At 43.7% G+C, this 16,825-nt stretch overlaps 1 protein-coding gene across 1 annotated transcript; it reads left to right on the plus strand.

Annotated features, from left to right (window-relative positions):
- The first annotated feature begins 452 nt into the window (after nucleotides 1-452).
- PLGRKT (plasminogen receptor with a C-terminal lysine) lies at nucleotides 453-16,345 on the plus strand. The gene is made up of 5 exons (XM_028712643.2): nucleotides 453-545; nucleotides 2,512-2,598; nucleotides 11,712-11,842; nucleotides 15,110-15,219; nucleotides 15,854-16,345. The coding sequence occupies exons 2-5, from the start codon at nucleotides 2,518-2,520 to the stop codon at nucleotides 15,973-15,975; spliced, it is 444 nt and encodes a 147-aa protein (XP_028568476.2). The 5' UTR covers nucleotides 453-545; nucleotides 2,512-2,517; the 3' UTR covers nucleotides 15,976-16,345.
- Nucleotides 16,346-16,825: the final 480 nt, after the last annotated feature.

Consider the following 16,825-nt stretch of genomic DNA (forward strand, 5'->3'; position numbering starts at 1 on the left):
ATAAAAAAAGAGGGGCTCCCATCCTCTCTTTCCCTCCCGCAGTTTCCACCCACCCGCTGAAATCGTTCCCCGTTTCTTTATTTTTATTGAAAGATTCCCACAGCTCCAGCCGGTGGAGCACGAGACTCTTCATCTCAGGGTCCTGGGTTCGAGTCCCACGTTGGGCAGAAGATTCCTGAATCGCGGGGGGGTGGGGGCTGGACTGGATGACCCTGGTGACCCCTTCCTACTCCTGCTAGGATTCCTAGAAGATACACAGCAGTCCGTAGAAACGACAGGTCAGTACGAGAGACGGGGCCACTTCTGCCAAACTCCGGGCACAAAGCCGGTCGGCCGCTCAAGAAGCAGTAGCAGCAGAAGAAAAAGAGAGGAAGAGGAGGAGGAGGAGGAGGAAACGTGCCCGGAAATGACGTCCCATCGCTTCCTGGCCCGCGGACAGCTTCCCCCAAACAAGCGTGTTTTGGCAGGCAGGCGCAAAGTCCGCTCGGGCGGAGAGGAGGGAGGCCGCTGAGGAGGAGGAGGGGAGGCCGGGAAGGCGGCGGCAGGTAAGGGGGGAGGAGGAGAGGGCGAGGGTCTAGGAAGGAAGCTTCCGAGGGGCAGCGCTTCGGGGGGTGGCGTTTCTGCAGCGCCTGCTGTCCAGGGCTGCTCGCTTTGGCCTTGGCGGAATACGGGGCGGGTTGGAGCTGCCTGCTGCCTGCTGCTGCTGCTGCGAGTGTGGACCTGGAGCGCTTCTGCACCCTGTATTGTTACTCTCCCCTCCTGCAACAAAAGCAACAACAACCACACCCCCACACCACCAACAACAAGAAGTTTGTTACTGGTATGACATTTCGTGTGCATGCAGACTTCTTCAGATACACAGGCATGCACACGAAAGCCCATACCAATAACAAACTTAGTTGGTCTCTAAGGTGCTACTGGAAGGAATTTTTTTTTAAAAAAATTATATTATTTGTTTCAACTACGGCAGACCAACACGGTTGCCTACCTGTAACACATAACACACACAACAACAACACACACACACATATATAACAACAACACACGCACGCATATATAAAACGCACACATACAGTATACAGTGGTACCTTGGTTTACAAACTTAATCTGTTCCTGAAGTCTGTTCTTAAACCAAAACCGTTCTTAAACTGAGACACACTTTCCCTAATGAGGCCTCCCATCACTGGTGCCCTTCCACCGTTCGGATTCCGTTCATAGACGGAGGTAAAGTTTGCTAACCAGGACACTACTTCTGGTTTTGCAGAGTTTGTAAACCGAATCATTTGTAAACAGGGCTGTTCTTAAACCAAGGTACCACTGTAAATATATATAAAACCACACACACACACCTATAACAACAAAAACAACAACAACACACATATATAAAACAATGCACGTACACATATATAGTATATATGTATATAAAATAACACACACACACATATATATATACATATATGTTATTTTTGTTGCAGGAGGGGAGAATACACACACCCCACAGATACTCTGCCATTTGGGTAAATCTCCCTGCGCCCCAATTACTTTTTAGTACTTGTGGGGGTGGGTAGGTGATGTATATTTTTCCCCACCTCCAGGATTGAGTTGCCTCTACCACCCTGAGTCTGTAGAAAGCCGCCTTCTAAGACAGGCTTCTACAACCTGGTGCCCTCCAGGTGTTTTGAACTCCCATCACCCTTGGCAGTTGCCCATGCTAGCTGGGGTTGAAGGGAATCCGAGTCCAGCAATTATCTGGAGGGTGCCAAGGCTGGGGATCCACAGCAAGGCTTCCCACATTTCCTACTATGTAATTTCAGGTTACTGCCTCTCTGGATGGGCTAGTGTCAATAAAATGCCAAATAAAGAGAAGTCTTGACAAGAACGTGCAAAGGTTGAATAAGTAGTTTTCATTTCTCAAGTGTTAGATTTGTATGGTTGGTGTGTGTGGTTTTTTTTAAAAAAATTTTTATTAAGGTTTTCAAAATATTACAAAAAGAAAAAGAAAAAATACAAAGTAAAAACAGTTAAAAACAATTCAATCTTTCCGTGTCTTATCTTTCATTTGCCTGTTCCCCGGACCTCCTCACACCTCCCTTTTTTTGTATCCAGTTCAATTAGTTGGTTCAGCAAATCCTTTCCCTCTTTGTTTTTATCCTAATCTTTAGTTTTAATATATTATAACTTTAAATTATCACCTGTTAACAATCCATTTTTGCACATCTTTTTAACATTACTGCTGAAAACCACTTAACTTCAATCCAACATCATTCTAACATTCATTAATTTTGCAGTATTTCTGTAAATAGTCTTTAAATTTCTTCCAATCTTCTTCCACCGACTCTTCTCCCTGGTCTCGGATTCTGCCGGTCATTTCCGCCAGTTCCATATAGTCCATCACGGTTGGTGTGTTTTATTACTGAGTCATTTCTTTATGGGAGGAAAAATAATACTTGTAGCTCAAATTTCAACAGTGTTAATGATCATTGCAAAAATATATATATTCTCTCCATTTAGGTCAAAATGGGTTTCATATTTTCGAAGTCTGTGAATGAAAGCCTAAAGAGTCAACAGGAGTTTATGCTCATGAACTCTCGACTTCAGGTTGGTTATTATATTACAGAGCATGTAGCAACGCGATGATTTTATACTCTGGTACAAAAATATGTGCATACAGCATTGGTTACCACAATGACATGCATCTCATACGTGGTACTGGGAACTGAAGTAAAAATATGGATTAGATAAATTTGTTCCCAGACAAAAGCACCTTGGAACTGCCAAGGTGCCTTCTTGCAGTTCTCTACCCACTTACCTGGGAGTATGCCTCATTGAACTAAACGGGGCTTACTTCTGAGTAGGCATGTTTAGGATCACACAGTAAATTTGTGTGTGTGATGCATACGTACACCTGAATGAAGAAAGAGGAGTGAGAGCTGGGAGTTGAGAGAGACTGTGGTGTAGAGAAAAGAACAAATAGTTTTCGTTCTTTTCTGTCTGCACCCTCATTGCAGCCCTAAAGTTAAGATCTCAGTGTGGCATTGGCACACTTAAAGTGAAGACCAGCAGATGGGAGGGAGGAAAGTTGACAGTGGGGGTGAATGGAAGAGAATCTTACATTACCTGCCCCCCTACCTTCCCAGTAGGAGAACAGGAAGCAGATTAAAGAACAGGAAGGTAATAAAGTATCCTGTTTTCCTGCAGATCTTATTAATATGCCATTTAGAATTTAATTTTGTCTTTGTCTTCCTTGGCAAATCTGATTAGGTTATCGCGTTGTCTTATCCTGAAGACCTTACTGTTAATATAATACATTGCTGTGCGGCTTCAGAACAGTTAAGCAATACAAATATATCCAAGATAATTGCATGTTCTTGTTTATTTTAAGAAAAAAGCTTCTGCAGTGCTTGTTTATGTATTCTCTGCTTCCAGAATCACATTCTAAACTTGCTGGTGCAATTTGTCTTCAAAATAATTTTTTCTTCCCTAAAGTAGTCCTTGGGGCTCTCTTGGAGGCAGAAGAGTTTAAAGTATGTGGTCCAAAATATAGAACATTTTATGCTCCTAGTTTAGCTGAATGATATGCTGCCTAGTTTTAACAGGGGTGTTTGTGTAATCCAAGCCTGGCTTTTTCCAGGAGATTGTAGCACTTAAAGTACTCTTAAGTAAGATGTGACATTGCCATGTGGCATGTAAGGGCATATAAAAAATAAATAGCTAGGGAGGGGGCACTTATTTAGCTCCATGTCCGAAAGCTTTTATTAGTCTTCCTTATGACAAGTGTTGACCACTGATAAGAAGAGCCTTGCAGGATCAGGCCAAGGTACATCCAGTCCAGCAGTGGCCAACCAGATGTTTATGGGAAGCCCCCGAGCAAACAAAAGTAATGAATTAGAGGGGTGTTGTTTCCAGTGAGAGGCTAGAGAAAAGATGGTTTAGAAAATAAGAGTGACTGATGTTGCAGTTCATTGTTGTTGTTTTTTAATGTCTGCAGCAAGATATGTACTAAAGAATCATAGAACTTAGATGGATAAATTTAATTTTTAATGACAATAAATTCTGCTTGGCTGTCTTCCACTAAATTAGATGTGTCACTTTCAGTTGTCACAAAATATCAGCTACTGAAATGTTTTTGCCATGTATCTTATCGCCATATGACTAAAGAGGTTGACTTGTTAAAAATCGCACACAGTGTTTCGTTTGGGTTGTAGCTGAAGAATATAATAGTAAATGTTGGGGCAAGCATGAGAGAAGATACGTGCTTCCTGTTTCCTGACTATAATGGGAATTACACCGGTTTAACACATAGCTGTTAGCTTCATCTAACAGACAGTGACACTGTGAAGTTATAATGAAGGAGAATCGTGCCTTTGGCATAAGGGCGGGCGGGTGTCCTATGAAATTTAAAACTTCTCTGAGGAAATAAGAACATTACATTTTCTGTTAGTAGCACTTCGCAGTGGACCGGCTGTTAAAAATGTAAGCTCACCAAAAGAAGCTTGGATAATGATTTTATCTCATTGCTAACCACTATGTTACTCATGTTCTGATTTCTCTCGCCACCTGCCCTCCAAGATTTCAGTGAAAGAGGATGTAAAATGTGAACCTAATAAATTGCCTTGTCCAGTACTATATAATGAGCTGCAGAGTTGATCTCAGATTTTATATTAATGGCAACTATATTTGAGTAAGGATACGTATCAGATATGTACAGGAGATTAACCTACTGCATGTTTGCAACATTGGGCTGGATCTGTGGATTACGCAGGTGGCGCGGGACGCGGGTGGCGCTGTGGGTAAAAGCCTCAGCGCCTAGGGCTTGCCGATCGAAAGGTCGGCGGTTCGAATCCCCGCGGCGGGGTGCGCTCCCATTGTTCGGTCCCAGTGCCTGCCAACCTAGCAGTTCGAAAGCACCCCCGGGTGCAAGTAGATAAATAGGGACCGCTTACTGGCGGGAAGGTAAACGGCGTTTCCGTGTGCTGCGCTGGCTCGCCAGATGCAGCTTTGTCACGCTGGCCACGTGACCCGGAAGTGTCTCCGGACAGCGCTGGCCCCCGGCCTCTTGAGTGAGATGGGCGCACAACCCTAGAGTCTGTCAAGACTGGCCCATACGGGCAGGGGTACCTTTACGTTCTTTGGAAGGTGAACGTCTGACACAGCTTCCGATTATGTGCAGGAAGCTCCTGCAGCCAATCGGAAGCTTCACTTTGGTTGTTGAATGTTTATGGAAGTCAAACAGACTTCCGGAACGGATTCCGTTCAACAACCAAGGTACGACTGTATTTAAAAATGGTATGTGGGATTCAAAATTACTTTATGAAGTTTATCCTAGAGTAAACACAGGCAGGTACTAATTTCAATGCTGGAGACCAAAAAGCACTTATTAGAATGTCTGCAGGGTGCTCTTTGTTGTTCATCTCTTTTGCCTGTGGAAATGGGCTTTTTAAAATTATTTGCAAGTTTTGCATATGGCTTACAAATTTTGGCATTTAATAATTTGTCAAGTGTGGGAATGTGTGTGTATATATATAGGCCTAATATGAAAAAAGTCATAACTATCTTGCTGTAGCTTAATCTATGTGGACAAACACAATTTTCCATTTAGTTTGTGGATTAAAAATGGTAGTGCTGGCAAAGAGAACTGGTAGTGAAAACTTTTATAACTAATTTTATTTTAGCTTCAAGCAAAACATCCCAGCATTACCTTCTATCTTTTTCTATGGTTTTTTTTTTTAACACAAGCTTTTGCTACAGTCGAGAGAGCAATAAATGAAATGAATTAGGTGATTTTTCTCAATTTATTTGGATGCCTGGATTTTCTATTGAAAATCCAGGCATCCAAATGTTGCTTTTCTGTAGTTAGAATTTGGACAAGTTGTCTTGAGAGACAATGGAGTGCGCCTCCGGTGGGGGGTGGGGGAGTCAAACCGCTGCACCAAAGTTACCTCCCCAGAGCACAAGCCTGGGCAGTGTGTATGGAGGGGCTGCCCAAATGAGAAGACCCCTCCCCCGGCATCACTGACGTGGTCCAAAGGAAAGCAGAGCAATACATTTGGCACCAGCTTGGCTGCAGGTATTGCTGGAAGGAGGCGTACAAAGCCCAATCCAACCATCTTAGGAACTCCACTTTGGACTTGTGTAGGGTTTGCTCCTTAGCCTTCTCTTCTCCCAAAGATATCCTGTAAAGCAGTCATCAGGAATGTGCCCCCAGCACACCAGGAGAGTCAGCCTCGGAAATTGAGCTGAGTGAGGAAGAGGCTGCCTCTGTTGATGAGAGCTGTCTGTCTTATTTTAGAGAGAACAGCCCAGGGCCCCTCCTTTTCAGGGAAGAAGCGGTTAGTTCCCAAGGGGTGGAAGAGTTGGATGTTGGCCAAGGCGTTGCCAGGCAACCAGCAGGTAAGAGGGTGTCAGAGGCTGAGTCTTCTGAGGAAGAGGTAGCTCAGCCCTGCAGTCCCCAAACAAGGAGATTAGAGAGGCTCCAAGAGCAACGGAAGGCAAGGAGATGAAAGGTGGGATTTTGGTGTTCTTCCTGTTGGGGGAGGAACGATAAGTCAGACTGAGCAACTAGATTAATGAGAGCAGGCAGATTGCCATGCTCTGAATGTGTTTTTCTTTTAATTAAACTTGTATAAAACTGACGGAGGCTCTTTGCTGCTTTATCAGGCTGCTTGCCTGCCAGAGACCATTATAGCAGTGGAGCTTTAGGATCAGAGTTTTCCTTCTCCTAGATGGGCTACCTTCTCAGGTTGATGAGCCCCATCTGCCCTTCATTTCTCTCTACAGAACATATAGCAACTGTTGGACCCTCTGTTGGGTGGACCCAACAGTCTGAACAACTATAGCAATAAATACAGTCTATTCACAGATGCATAGTATTTATCAAAGTAAGAAATAATGTTTGCTTGAACATGATGGTTTTGAATGATCCTACGCCATACCCAGTACAGTGGTACCTCGGGTAAAGAACTTAATTCGTTCTGGAGGTCTGTTCTTAACCTGAAACTGCTCTTAACTTGAAGCACCACTTTAGCTAATGGGGCCTCCTGCTGCCGCTGCACCGCTGCTGCACGATTTCTGTTCTCATCCTGAAGCAAAGTTCTTAACCCAAGGTAATATTTCTGGGTTAGCGGAGTCTGTGACCTGAAGCGTACTGGCACCAAGGACACAAAACAGCTTTTTGAGCATTCTGACAAGGAAAGGACACGCTCCCCTCTGACTCATGCAATATGTTATGCGGGCCTTCGGAGTCTATGGGTGCTGCAGGACAGAAGCTAGTGTAAACCCTATGCCTAAGTGGGAAGGTTACGAAGCAAGAGTCCCTGATAAGAAGGCAGAGCTGGATGACTCTACCCCCTATGCTGGATATTGGATACTGTGCAGTCGATAACATTGCAAGCTTAGGCTGCCACAGCAGCCGCTTTTAATAAAGTTTAGCCACTGTTCACATTGCACTGCTTTCAATGGAGGGCAAATGTTTTCTACTAACATAGGGGTTTGGGAATCGGTGTTCCTCCTGAGGTTGAACGCCAGCTCCCATCATAGCAGCCATACAGGTGAGAGCTGGGAGTCCAACCAACATCCCGAGGATCACGGGTTTCCAGCCTCCCCTGCTAAAGCATAAAACGATACAGAAGTAAGCGGGGATTTCTTTTGTTCCATTTACCGTATTTTTCCCTCTATAACACGCAGATTTTTTCTTCTAAAAAGGAAGGGGAAATGTCTGTGCGTGTTATAGAGCACTGGTCCCTGGAGCAGAAAAATCAGGCAAAAATCAAATCGCGCTTCATGGAGAAGGGAAACCTGAAAAGAGGAAGTGGCTGCTTTCCTGCATTCTGCCTCAGGGTCTTACTGCCCACCCTCCTCTGTTTCGTTGCTGTGTTTGCTCAAACGGAACAAAGAGCAGGGAAAGCCCCTCCCCTCCAGGCAAGCAGAGGGGAAAGTGTCGTCTCTGTGCTCCGTCTCTGTGCTCCGGTACTGCTGGGGGAGAGGGAGGGGGGGAGGGAGAGAGGGGGGGAGAGGGGGGGAGGGAGGAGAGAGAGAGAGAGAGAGAGAGAGAGAGAGAGAGAGAGAGATGGCTGGCTTGGGTGGGGGGAAACTTTTGCCTTTCTTTCCTCCCTCCCGTTAAATCCCAATCCTGCATTCTTAGCCAGCTGCTTCTCTGCACACCCCTCTCATGTCCCTTCTTTGTTTTTCCTTCGCTCCCCACTTAAAATGTGGTTACAAAGCATAGATCCACATGGATCCTCAGGATCTTTGCATTGGGTCACCCCAAATTCACCATCAGATCACACAGCATGTCCATGGCTACAGCCTGCCCCCCCAAAATCACGCACCCACTGTTGCCTGGGGCTGCAATGGTGCAAAAACGTGGTTACAAAGCATGGATCCACATGGATCCTCAGGATCTTTGCATTGGGTCACCCCAAATTCACCATCAGATCACATAGCATGTCCATGGCTACAGTTTGCACCAAAAAAATCACGCACCCACTGTTGCCTGAGGCTGCAATGGTGCAAAAACGTGGTTACAAAGCATGGATACACAGGAATTCTCAGGATTTTTGCATTGGGTCACCCCAAATTCACCATCAGATCACATGTCTGTGGCCACAGCATGAAGCACAAAAATGATACATCCACTGTTTCATTCAGAATGTTTTTTCCCTTGTTTTCCTCTAAAAACGATGTGCGTGTTATGGTCAGGTGCGTGTTATAGAGCGAAAAATACGGTATGTCACCTTTTTCTCCACTGAGCTCAAGGAGGTGGTACATGGTTCTCCCCATCCTCCTTCCATCGCCACAACAACCCTGTGAGGCAGGTTAGGCTGGGAGAGAGAACGTGACTGGCCCAAGGTCACCCTGTGAGCTTCGTGTTGGAGCACATGCAAGGACACACAAGGCAACATTTTGCTGTGCTGTTACGGTGACAGTGTACTGGCCAAACTGGTCTGTTCTTGAAGCTTTCAGTGCCATGGAGTGGATAACACTTCTGTGTAGTGCAAACCCAGGAAACCAGCGCCATACGTGTGTGTGTGCAGTTGTCAGCTACAGTTTAGCTCAACAATCTCTTGACCAAATAGCAAGATGTACTGAATGCGCAGCGATGACGATAACCTTTGCTAGCGGATGGTTTTAGAAAGATCATTGCTCCTGACTCACGCTTCTGCTTGGGTGCTTTTGCCCCTTCTAAAAAGAGCACCTGAATAGGGCACATCACACACTTCAAAAGAACAATAGAAATATCATATTACACTTGCCAGCAATTTCCTTGCTGAAAGAGTTCTAGAACAGCCGCACAGCTTAGACACGGCAACCGAATCATCCACTGTTATATTTCTGCTTAAATAAGAAAACGGCGTCCATTGGTTTTGTACTTGGTCATTTTTAAAAAACGAAAAAATCCCTGCCATTGGTTTCAATGAGACAGAAGATACCTACACAGCTTGTGGGCTGGTGTGATTTTTCTTCCTTGTTGGGGCATGTTTCTTTTGAGAACAAAGAGTATTATGCACTGCTTTGGTACTAGAGGTCGGAACATATAATGTATATCTCTGCAGGCATACCTTAATCAGAGATCTCGTGCACCTCATTGTGGGCTTACAGGTTAGATAATCATCATCTTTGAGGCTCCATGTATAAAATCTAATAGAATTACAAGGTTGAATTACACATGATTAGTCCCTTCTGGTAATTTTTAGCCTGCAAGTTCTGAGCCTGACCAGGGTTATATAGCATAGTTCATACTTGCTGGTTCTTCCACGTTTCTGGTCTTTGCCTCTGGCTGCCCTCGTTCCTGTTCCTGTTCTCTTTCAGATTTCTGCTATTACAGTGGTACCTCGGGTTAAGTACTTAATTCGTTCCGGACGTCCGTACTTAACCTGAAACTGTTCTTAACCTGAAGCACCACTTTAGCTAATGGGGCCTCCCACTGCTGCCGTGCCACCAGAGCACGATTTCTGTTCTCATCCTGAAGCAAAGTTCTTAACCTGAAGCACTATTTCTGGCTTAGTGGAGTGTGTAACCTGAAGCGTATGTAACCCGAGGTACCACTGTACAGGTTTAGGGCAGGTGTGAGCACACTACTATGTGGAGTGTGTTCACATGCCTATATATCTTTGGTGGACAAAAAGAAATATATTTCAAAGATGCCAAGAAGACTAGTGTACTTTGTTGTTCAACCTGCCCAACCATACACCTTTATCGGCAACCATAAGCCTTATTTTCCCTTTTTTCTTAGCAAACTGATTACGTAAGCTTCTACATACATTTATTTTTTTTTCACACCACTCTGTTACACACATTAGAATGGCTGTGTTCTCATGACATGATAAATTCTAAGAGTTTAAAGGATTCCAATTTGACACATGGGCATATACAGTCGTAGCTTGGAAGTCGAACGGAATCCGTTCCAGTAGTCCATTTGAAGTTCCTGCAGTCAGTCGGAAGCTGCGGAAGCCCCGTCAGACATTTGGGTTCCCAAGAATGTTCACAAATCGGAACAGTCACTTCTGGGTTTGCGGCATTCGGGAGCCAAAACGTTCGACTCACAAGGATCCAAGATACGACTGTACAATATATATTCTGAGTAACTGCCTCAATCCAACACTGTCTCCTTGAATATAGACTTTTCTATCCAGTCAGGCACTGATAAGATCAATTTTTTTGTTGTTTAGTCATGTCCGACTCTTCGTGACCCCATGGACCAGAGCGCACCAGGCACTTCTGTCTTCCACTGCCTCCCGCAGTTTGGTCAAACTCATGCTGGTAGCTTCGAGAACACTATCCAACCATCTCGTCCTCTGTCGTCCCCTTCTCCTTGTGCCCTCCATCTTTCCCAACATCAGGGTCTTTTCCAGGGAGTCTTCTCTTCTCATGAGGTGGACAAAGTATTGGAGTCTCAGCTTCAGGAACTGTCCTTCCAGTGAGCACCCAGGGCTGATTTCCTTCAGAATGGATAGGTTTGATCTTCTTGCAGTCCATGGGACTCTCAAGAGTCTTCTCCAGCACCATAATTCAAAAGCATCAATTCATTGGCAATCAGCCTTCTTTATGGTCCAGCTTTCACTTCCATACATCACTACTGGGAAAACCATAGCTTTTACTATACGGACCTTTGTTGGCAAGGTGATGTCTCTACTTTTTAAGATGCTGTCTAGGTTTGCCATTGCTTTCCTCCCAAGAAGCAGGCATCTTTTAATTTTGTGGCTGCTGTCACCATCACAAGATCAATTACTTGGTGTTAATTGATATTTGGTGCTACGTGGTGGGAACTGTTGTTCCGCAACCTTAATCAGAAGGAAGTACTAAGCTCTTGACTTTATATCCTTTCACTCCCAAAAGAAGCTAATGTATTCATTTTATTTATTGACTTTATATACCGCCCTATACCCAGAGGTCGCATGGGAGAGTCATCTTACATAAAAGTCATTGAAAGGAAGATTAAAGTAGAGAAGAAGCCTCTTGTTCAGCAATTGGAGCAAGTGCATATTCAAGAATTCAAGCACTACTTTTGAGCTATTACTACAAACTGCTCTTAAGCCACAAATAATATATCCTTAACGTAGTTTGTTGTTTTGACCATCATGGTCATATCAACCATAACAAGTATATACACTAATACAAAAACCATTTTGTACCAGTTACGTAGGAACTATCCTGTAGAAAAGTTACTTAAATTTACAAATAAAATTATTGTTGTCTTTTTCTTGTACTTACAGCTTGAAAGGCAACTCCTGATGCAAAATCAAATGCGTGAGAGGCAGATGGCTATGCAGGTTGCTTGGACACGGGAATTTCTCAAGTATTTTGGAGCATTTTTCGGACTTGCTGCTGTCGGTCTAACAGTTGGGTATGCAGCCCTTTTTTTCTGAATAATGCAAGAGAGACTGCGTGTTCCGTCATCTAAGCTTTACTCAGAGTAGACTTGTTGGAATTAATGGACGTGACTAAGTTAGGTCCATTAATACCAGCGCATCTACTCTGGGTATAACTTAGTTGAATTTTGCTCAGTGGGTGGCACTCAGCCAAGCTGTTGTGTGCGTGCAGAATGAGGTCCATTTGTGTAATGGGATTTCCCCTTATCCTTGTGCCCCCTAAATCTACTCTGGAGGATTGGGGGGGGGGGGACTTAGGGAGTGTCCATGGAGGGAGGAGAGGGAAGAAGGTTCTGTTGTGCAAGCAGATGTCATTCGCTGCACACATTTAAAAATTTTTTTTATATACCGCTGTATCATAGAAATATATCACAGCAGTTTACAACAGTATACAAACAAAAAGGCACACAGTAAAATAATAAAATGTTAAAAGCAAGGGAATTAAAATAGACTATTATATATAACAGGAATAGGCAAACTCGGCCCTCCAGATGTTTTGGGACTACAACTCCCATCATCCCTAGCTAACAGGACCAGTGATCAGGGATGATGGGAGTTGTAGCCTATGCCTGGTATATAGTATTCTAAACGGTTCTGGTGATCAGAGTCACGGTGTGAGGAAAAGTCAGATCCTACCTCCCCCTGCTCCATAGCCCCAATGCAAATTAAGAGATAAATAAATAAATAAATAAATTTTATTTATATCCCGCCCTCCCCAGCCGAAGCTGGGCTCAGGGCGGCTAACAACAATCAAAATAATCCGACATTCTAAAACATTCATTATAAAATTAATTAAATCAAATTAAATTAAAATCAAATTAATGGCAACCATCAAGCCAAATTCTGTGCAGATTGCCAATTGCCAGAGGAGGGGGTCAGGCTGCGCCCTGACCAAAGGCCTGGTGGAACAGCTCTGTCTTGCAGGCCCTGCGGAAGGATGTCAGGTCCTGCAGGGCACTAGTCTCTTGTGACAGAGTGTTCCACCAGATTGGAGCTGCGACCGAGAAGGCCCTGGCTCTAGTTGAGGCCAGCCTAACCTCTTTGTGGCCTGGGATCTTTAGGATGTTTTTATTTGCAGACCGTAGATTTCTCTGTGGGACATACCAGGAGAGGCGGTCCCGTAGGTACGAGGGTCCTAGGCCGTATAGGGCTTTAAAGGTTAAAACCAGCACCTTAAACCTGATCCTGTACTCCACCGGGAGCCAGTGCAGCTGGTATAATACCGGATGGATATGATCTTGCAGTGAAGACCCCATAATGAGTCTCGCCGCGGCATTCTGCACCCGCTGGAGTTTCTGGGTCAGTCTCAAGGGCAGCCCCACATAGAGCGAGTTACAATAATCCAGTCTGGAGGTGACCGTCGCGTGGATCACAGTGGCTAGGTCAGGGCGAGAGAGATAAGGAGCCAACTGCTTAGCTTGGCGGAGATGAAAAAATGCCGCCTTTGTTATAGCTGTAATCTGCGCCTCCATAGAGAGGGAGGTATCGAAGATTACACCCAAACTCTTAACGGATGATGTTGGCACTAATTGCACCCCCGCAAGAGATGGGAGTTGCCCCCTCAATCCCATATCGCTCCGTCCCAGCCAGAGGACCTCTGTCTTCGAAGGATTTAACTTCAACCGGCTCCCACGTAACCATCCAGCCACAGCTTCCAGACATCTGGTCAGTGGAGCCAATCATGGGTTTTACAAAGTGAAAATCACACTGAAATCTCCAAACACAGAGCTCCAATGTAATGTGGAAGTCTGGCCCTTGAGAAAACATGCAAAGCCAGCAATGTTTGACTTGGGAGAAGGAGAAGCTAATGGACGGATCTATTCTGCTTTGTTTTGTTGTTATAAAATGTAATTATGAATGTTGTTAAAAAGGCTGCCCTTCTCCCCATGATGTAAAATATGTTGACAAACGGTTTCCTTGTGAGTAGGCAAGTGTTGATTTCAAGGGCCCTTACTTCCAAACAATTGTCTAGGATCATACAGCTGATGATCATTTTTTTTAAAAAAACCACAACCCTTACAATAATAAAACTGAAGTGGCTTCTGAAAACATGCACGTCAAATGTCAAAAGCCAGGCTAAAGGGTAGGAATATCTCCATCTGCTCCAAGGGCGCCTCTTATCATCAGAGAGAGAACAGCAACTATATCCTTTCTGGAAAGCAGAGCACGAACAGTCCATGGTGGCAAACAACATGGTCCATACTTAGCTCTATGTTGAATTCTTCCCCTTGTTTTTATTGATTATATCCAGTGCTAGTCCCACTCAGAGTAAACGCATTGAAATTAATGGTTCCACTCTTGAGTAGAACATAGTTGCATACAACCCATTGTGTTTTCTTTCCCATTTTTCCTAGACAAATTCTACCTTATCGACGAAATGCACACTTGACTTATTGTTACTGATCATGTACGCCAATTGTGGTTCATAGTGAAATTGATGGTGGTGATGATGACAATAATTCAGCTATTTAGAAGTTTACAAAGGAACATCGGCATTCTGGTGTCTCTGCCATTCAGCATTACTGATAACAGCACTATAATATATCTACTTAACCGGAACCTGTGTGTTAGTTGTTCACAATATCTGATAGCGTGACGGCATTTAATGTGATGACTTAAAAGCTGATAATAGACTATGAAATAGCCAAGACTTTTTGAAAAGTAGGTACTGAGGAAATAAAACCTTGGGTTCTTTCAGTTTTACTTCGAGTACATCCGTTGAAATTAATGGACCTAACTTAGTCATGTTCATTAATTCCAGTGGGACTACTTTGAGTAAAACGTTATTGACTATCACCCCTTGTTTATCCATATCACTTCCATGCTTATCCAAAACTGAGCTATAAACTAAAGAAAAAGCTAAAGGGTTTCTTAAATCCAGTGCTTGCTAACAAGGGGAAATCATAATATTGTCTAATTATTTATCTAATTAAATGTATATGCCGCTTCATTGTAAAAGGAAACAAAACTCGATAAGAGGTTTACAAAAAGATATTAAGATATCCCATTAGGATATCCAAAATGGGAGAGCTCAGTTGGTTGTGCATGAGACTCTTAATCTCCGGGTTGTGGGTTCAAGTCCTACCTTGGACAAAAGATTCCCACGTTGCAAGGGGGTTAGACTAGATGACCCTCACGGTCCCTTTCCAACTCTACAATTCTATGATGCTATGATTCAGTGTGTTATTTTGTTTGAAGCTTTAGGGTATTACTTACTTACTTTTTTTTTTTTTAATAAACAGGGCAATTAAAAGAAAAAAGCCCGGATTATTCCTTCCAATTGTTCCTTTAAGTTTTGTACTTGCCTACCAGTATGATATGGGTTATGGATCACTTCTGCAAAGAATGAAAGGTAGGTATTGTATATTCTCTGCAGCGGCTCCCCGTTGGTGGAATTCTCTCCCCAGGAAGGTTCACTCCTTCATTATATATTTTTAGGTGCCAGGCAAAAGCATTCCTCTTCAACCAGTTCTTGGGCTGATTAATATCCTACAGCCTTTTAAATGTGTCTGTGGGAAGTGGGGTATTGTTTTGCTGTTTTGTTTTGATTATTTACCATATTTTTTGCTCTATAAGACTCACTTTTTCCCTCCTAAAAAGTAAGGGGAAATGTGTGTGCGTCTTATGGATCGAATGCAGGCTGCGCAGCTATCCCAGAAGCCAGAACAGCAAGAGGAGGGATCGCTGCTTTCGCTGCGCAGCGATCCCTCTTGCTGTTCTGGCTTCTGAGATTCAGAATGTTTTTTTTCTTGTTTTCCTCCTCCAAAAACTAGGTGCGTCTTATGGTCTGGTGTGTCTTATAGAGCGAAAAATATGGTACTTGTTTTTATCCTGTATTTTATTCTGTGAACCGCCCTGGGATCTTACAGTGGAGAGCAGTATATAAATCTAATATAAACAAACAACACAGTTAATGGCAGATTTGTGATCATTTTGCTCTCACAATATACAAATGTATATACACATGTCCGTATTTTTCTCCCCAGGTGAAGCAGAGCATATACTTGACACAGAGAACGTGTTGGTGGAAATGCCAAAAGGACCCCTCACTTTCGATGGCATTGAAAAAGCCAGAAGAGCACAGAGCACGTTTTTCATTGAAAAATAGTTTGGTGTGGCGAAGCAGTGCTTCAGAGAACAGAAATATCTATTTGTAATCATGTTACCGACTTGTGATGCTCTGATCTAACAGTGTGTATGCAGGGAGCCTTTGCTAAAATCTCACCAGTCAAGCTGCTTGGCAACAAAGACATTGGGGGGGGGGGGGAGGGTGTCTAGATCCTAGACCATTGCTCTCCCTCTCAAAAAGCCGATAGGCCGGTTATTATTTTTTAATCTGGGCTGAGCACACACAATTTCTCCTGTTGGTTCAGAGAAGAGGACTATGTGCACTATACCTAGACGGATCACGGCAAACTTGTTTTGAAAACTATTGTCTGACTGTAATGCGCATTATGAAATAAAACGGATTTAATACAGTTTTGGTTGGGTTGTGTGTTTCATCATGTCTTATTTCTAATAGCTGCAGGAGATTCCTTTGCAGCGAGCATGGAAATTTTGTACATGCTCACGTTTTCAGTGCAAGCTGGATTTCCTTGCAGGAGCTCTGAAATGGTAGAGGACTCCTTTGAAGATGGCAAGACACCTGAACGAGGGAGTTGTAGGATGGGGGTGGGGGATTGTAGAGTTGCAAGGGGCCAAATTACCCATTATGGTTTTCGTCATTTGGAGTTGCATAACTCTTGAGTTTCAACAGTCACCGGAACACCTGTTTACCTTGGCCTTTGGATATCCGAGACGTATATATTTTTAAGACCTGCTCTACTTGTGAAATTTATTTCCAACAGTTTTTAATGTTTTATTTTAAACAGTTGTGCATTCCATCTTGGGACCTTAGGGTGCAGGGTGGGCAATAAATTAAATTAGCAACAATACGCGGGTGGCGCTGTGGGTTAAAC

Source organism: Podarcis muralis, chromosome 17, assembly GCF_964188315.1.
Source record: "Podarcis muralis chromosome 17, rPodMur119.hap1.1, whole genome shotgun sequence".
NCBI classification, from domain to species: Eukaryota; Metazoa; Chordata; class Lepidosauria; order Squamata; family Lacertidae; genus Podarcis; species Podarcis muralis.

Coding starts and splice junctions, on each gene's coding strand:
- PLGRKT (XM_028712643.2), top strand. CDS start 2,518: ATGGGTTTCATATTTTCGAAGTCTGTGAATGAAAGCCTAAAGAGTCAA. Junction 2,599..11,711: donor TCATGAACTCTCGACTTCAG/GTTGGTTATTAT, acceptor TTGTACTTACAG/CTTGAAAGGCAACTCCTGAT. Junction 15,220..15,853: donor ACTTCTGCAAAGAATGAAAG/GTAGGTATTGTA, acceptor TTTTCTCCCCAG/GTGAAGCAGAGCATATACTT.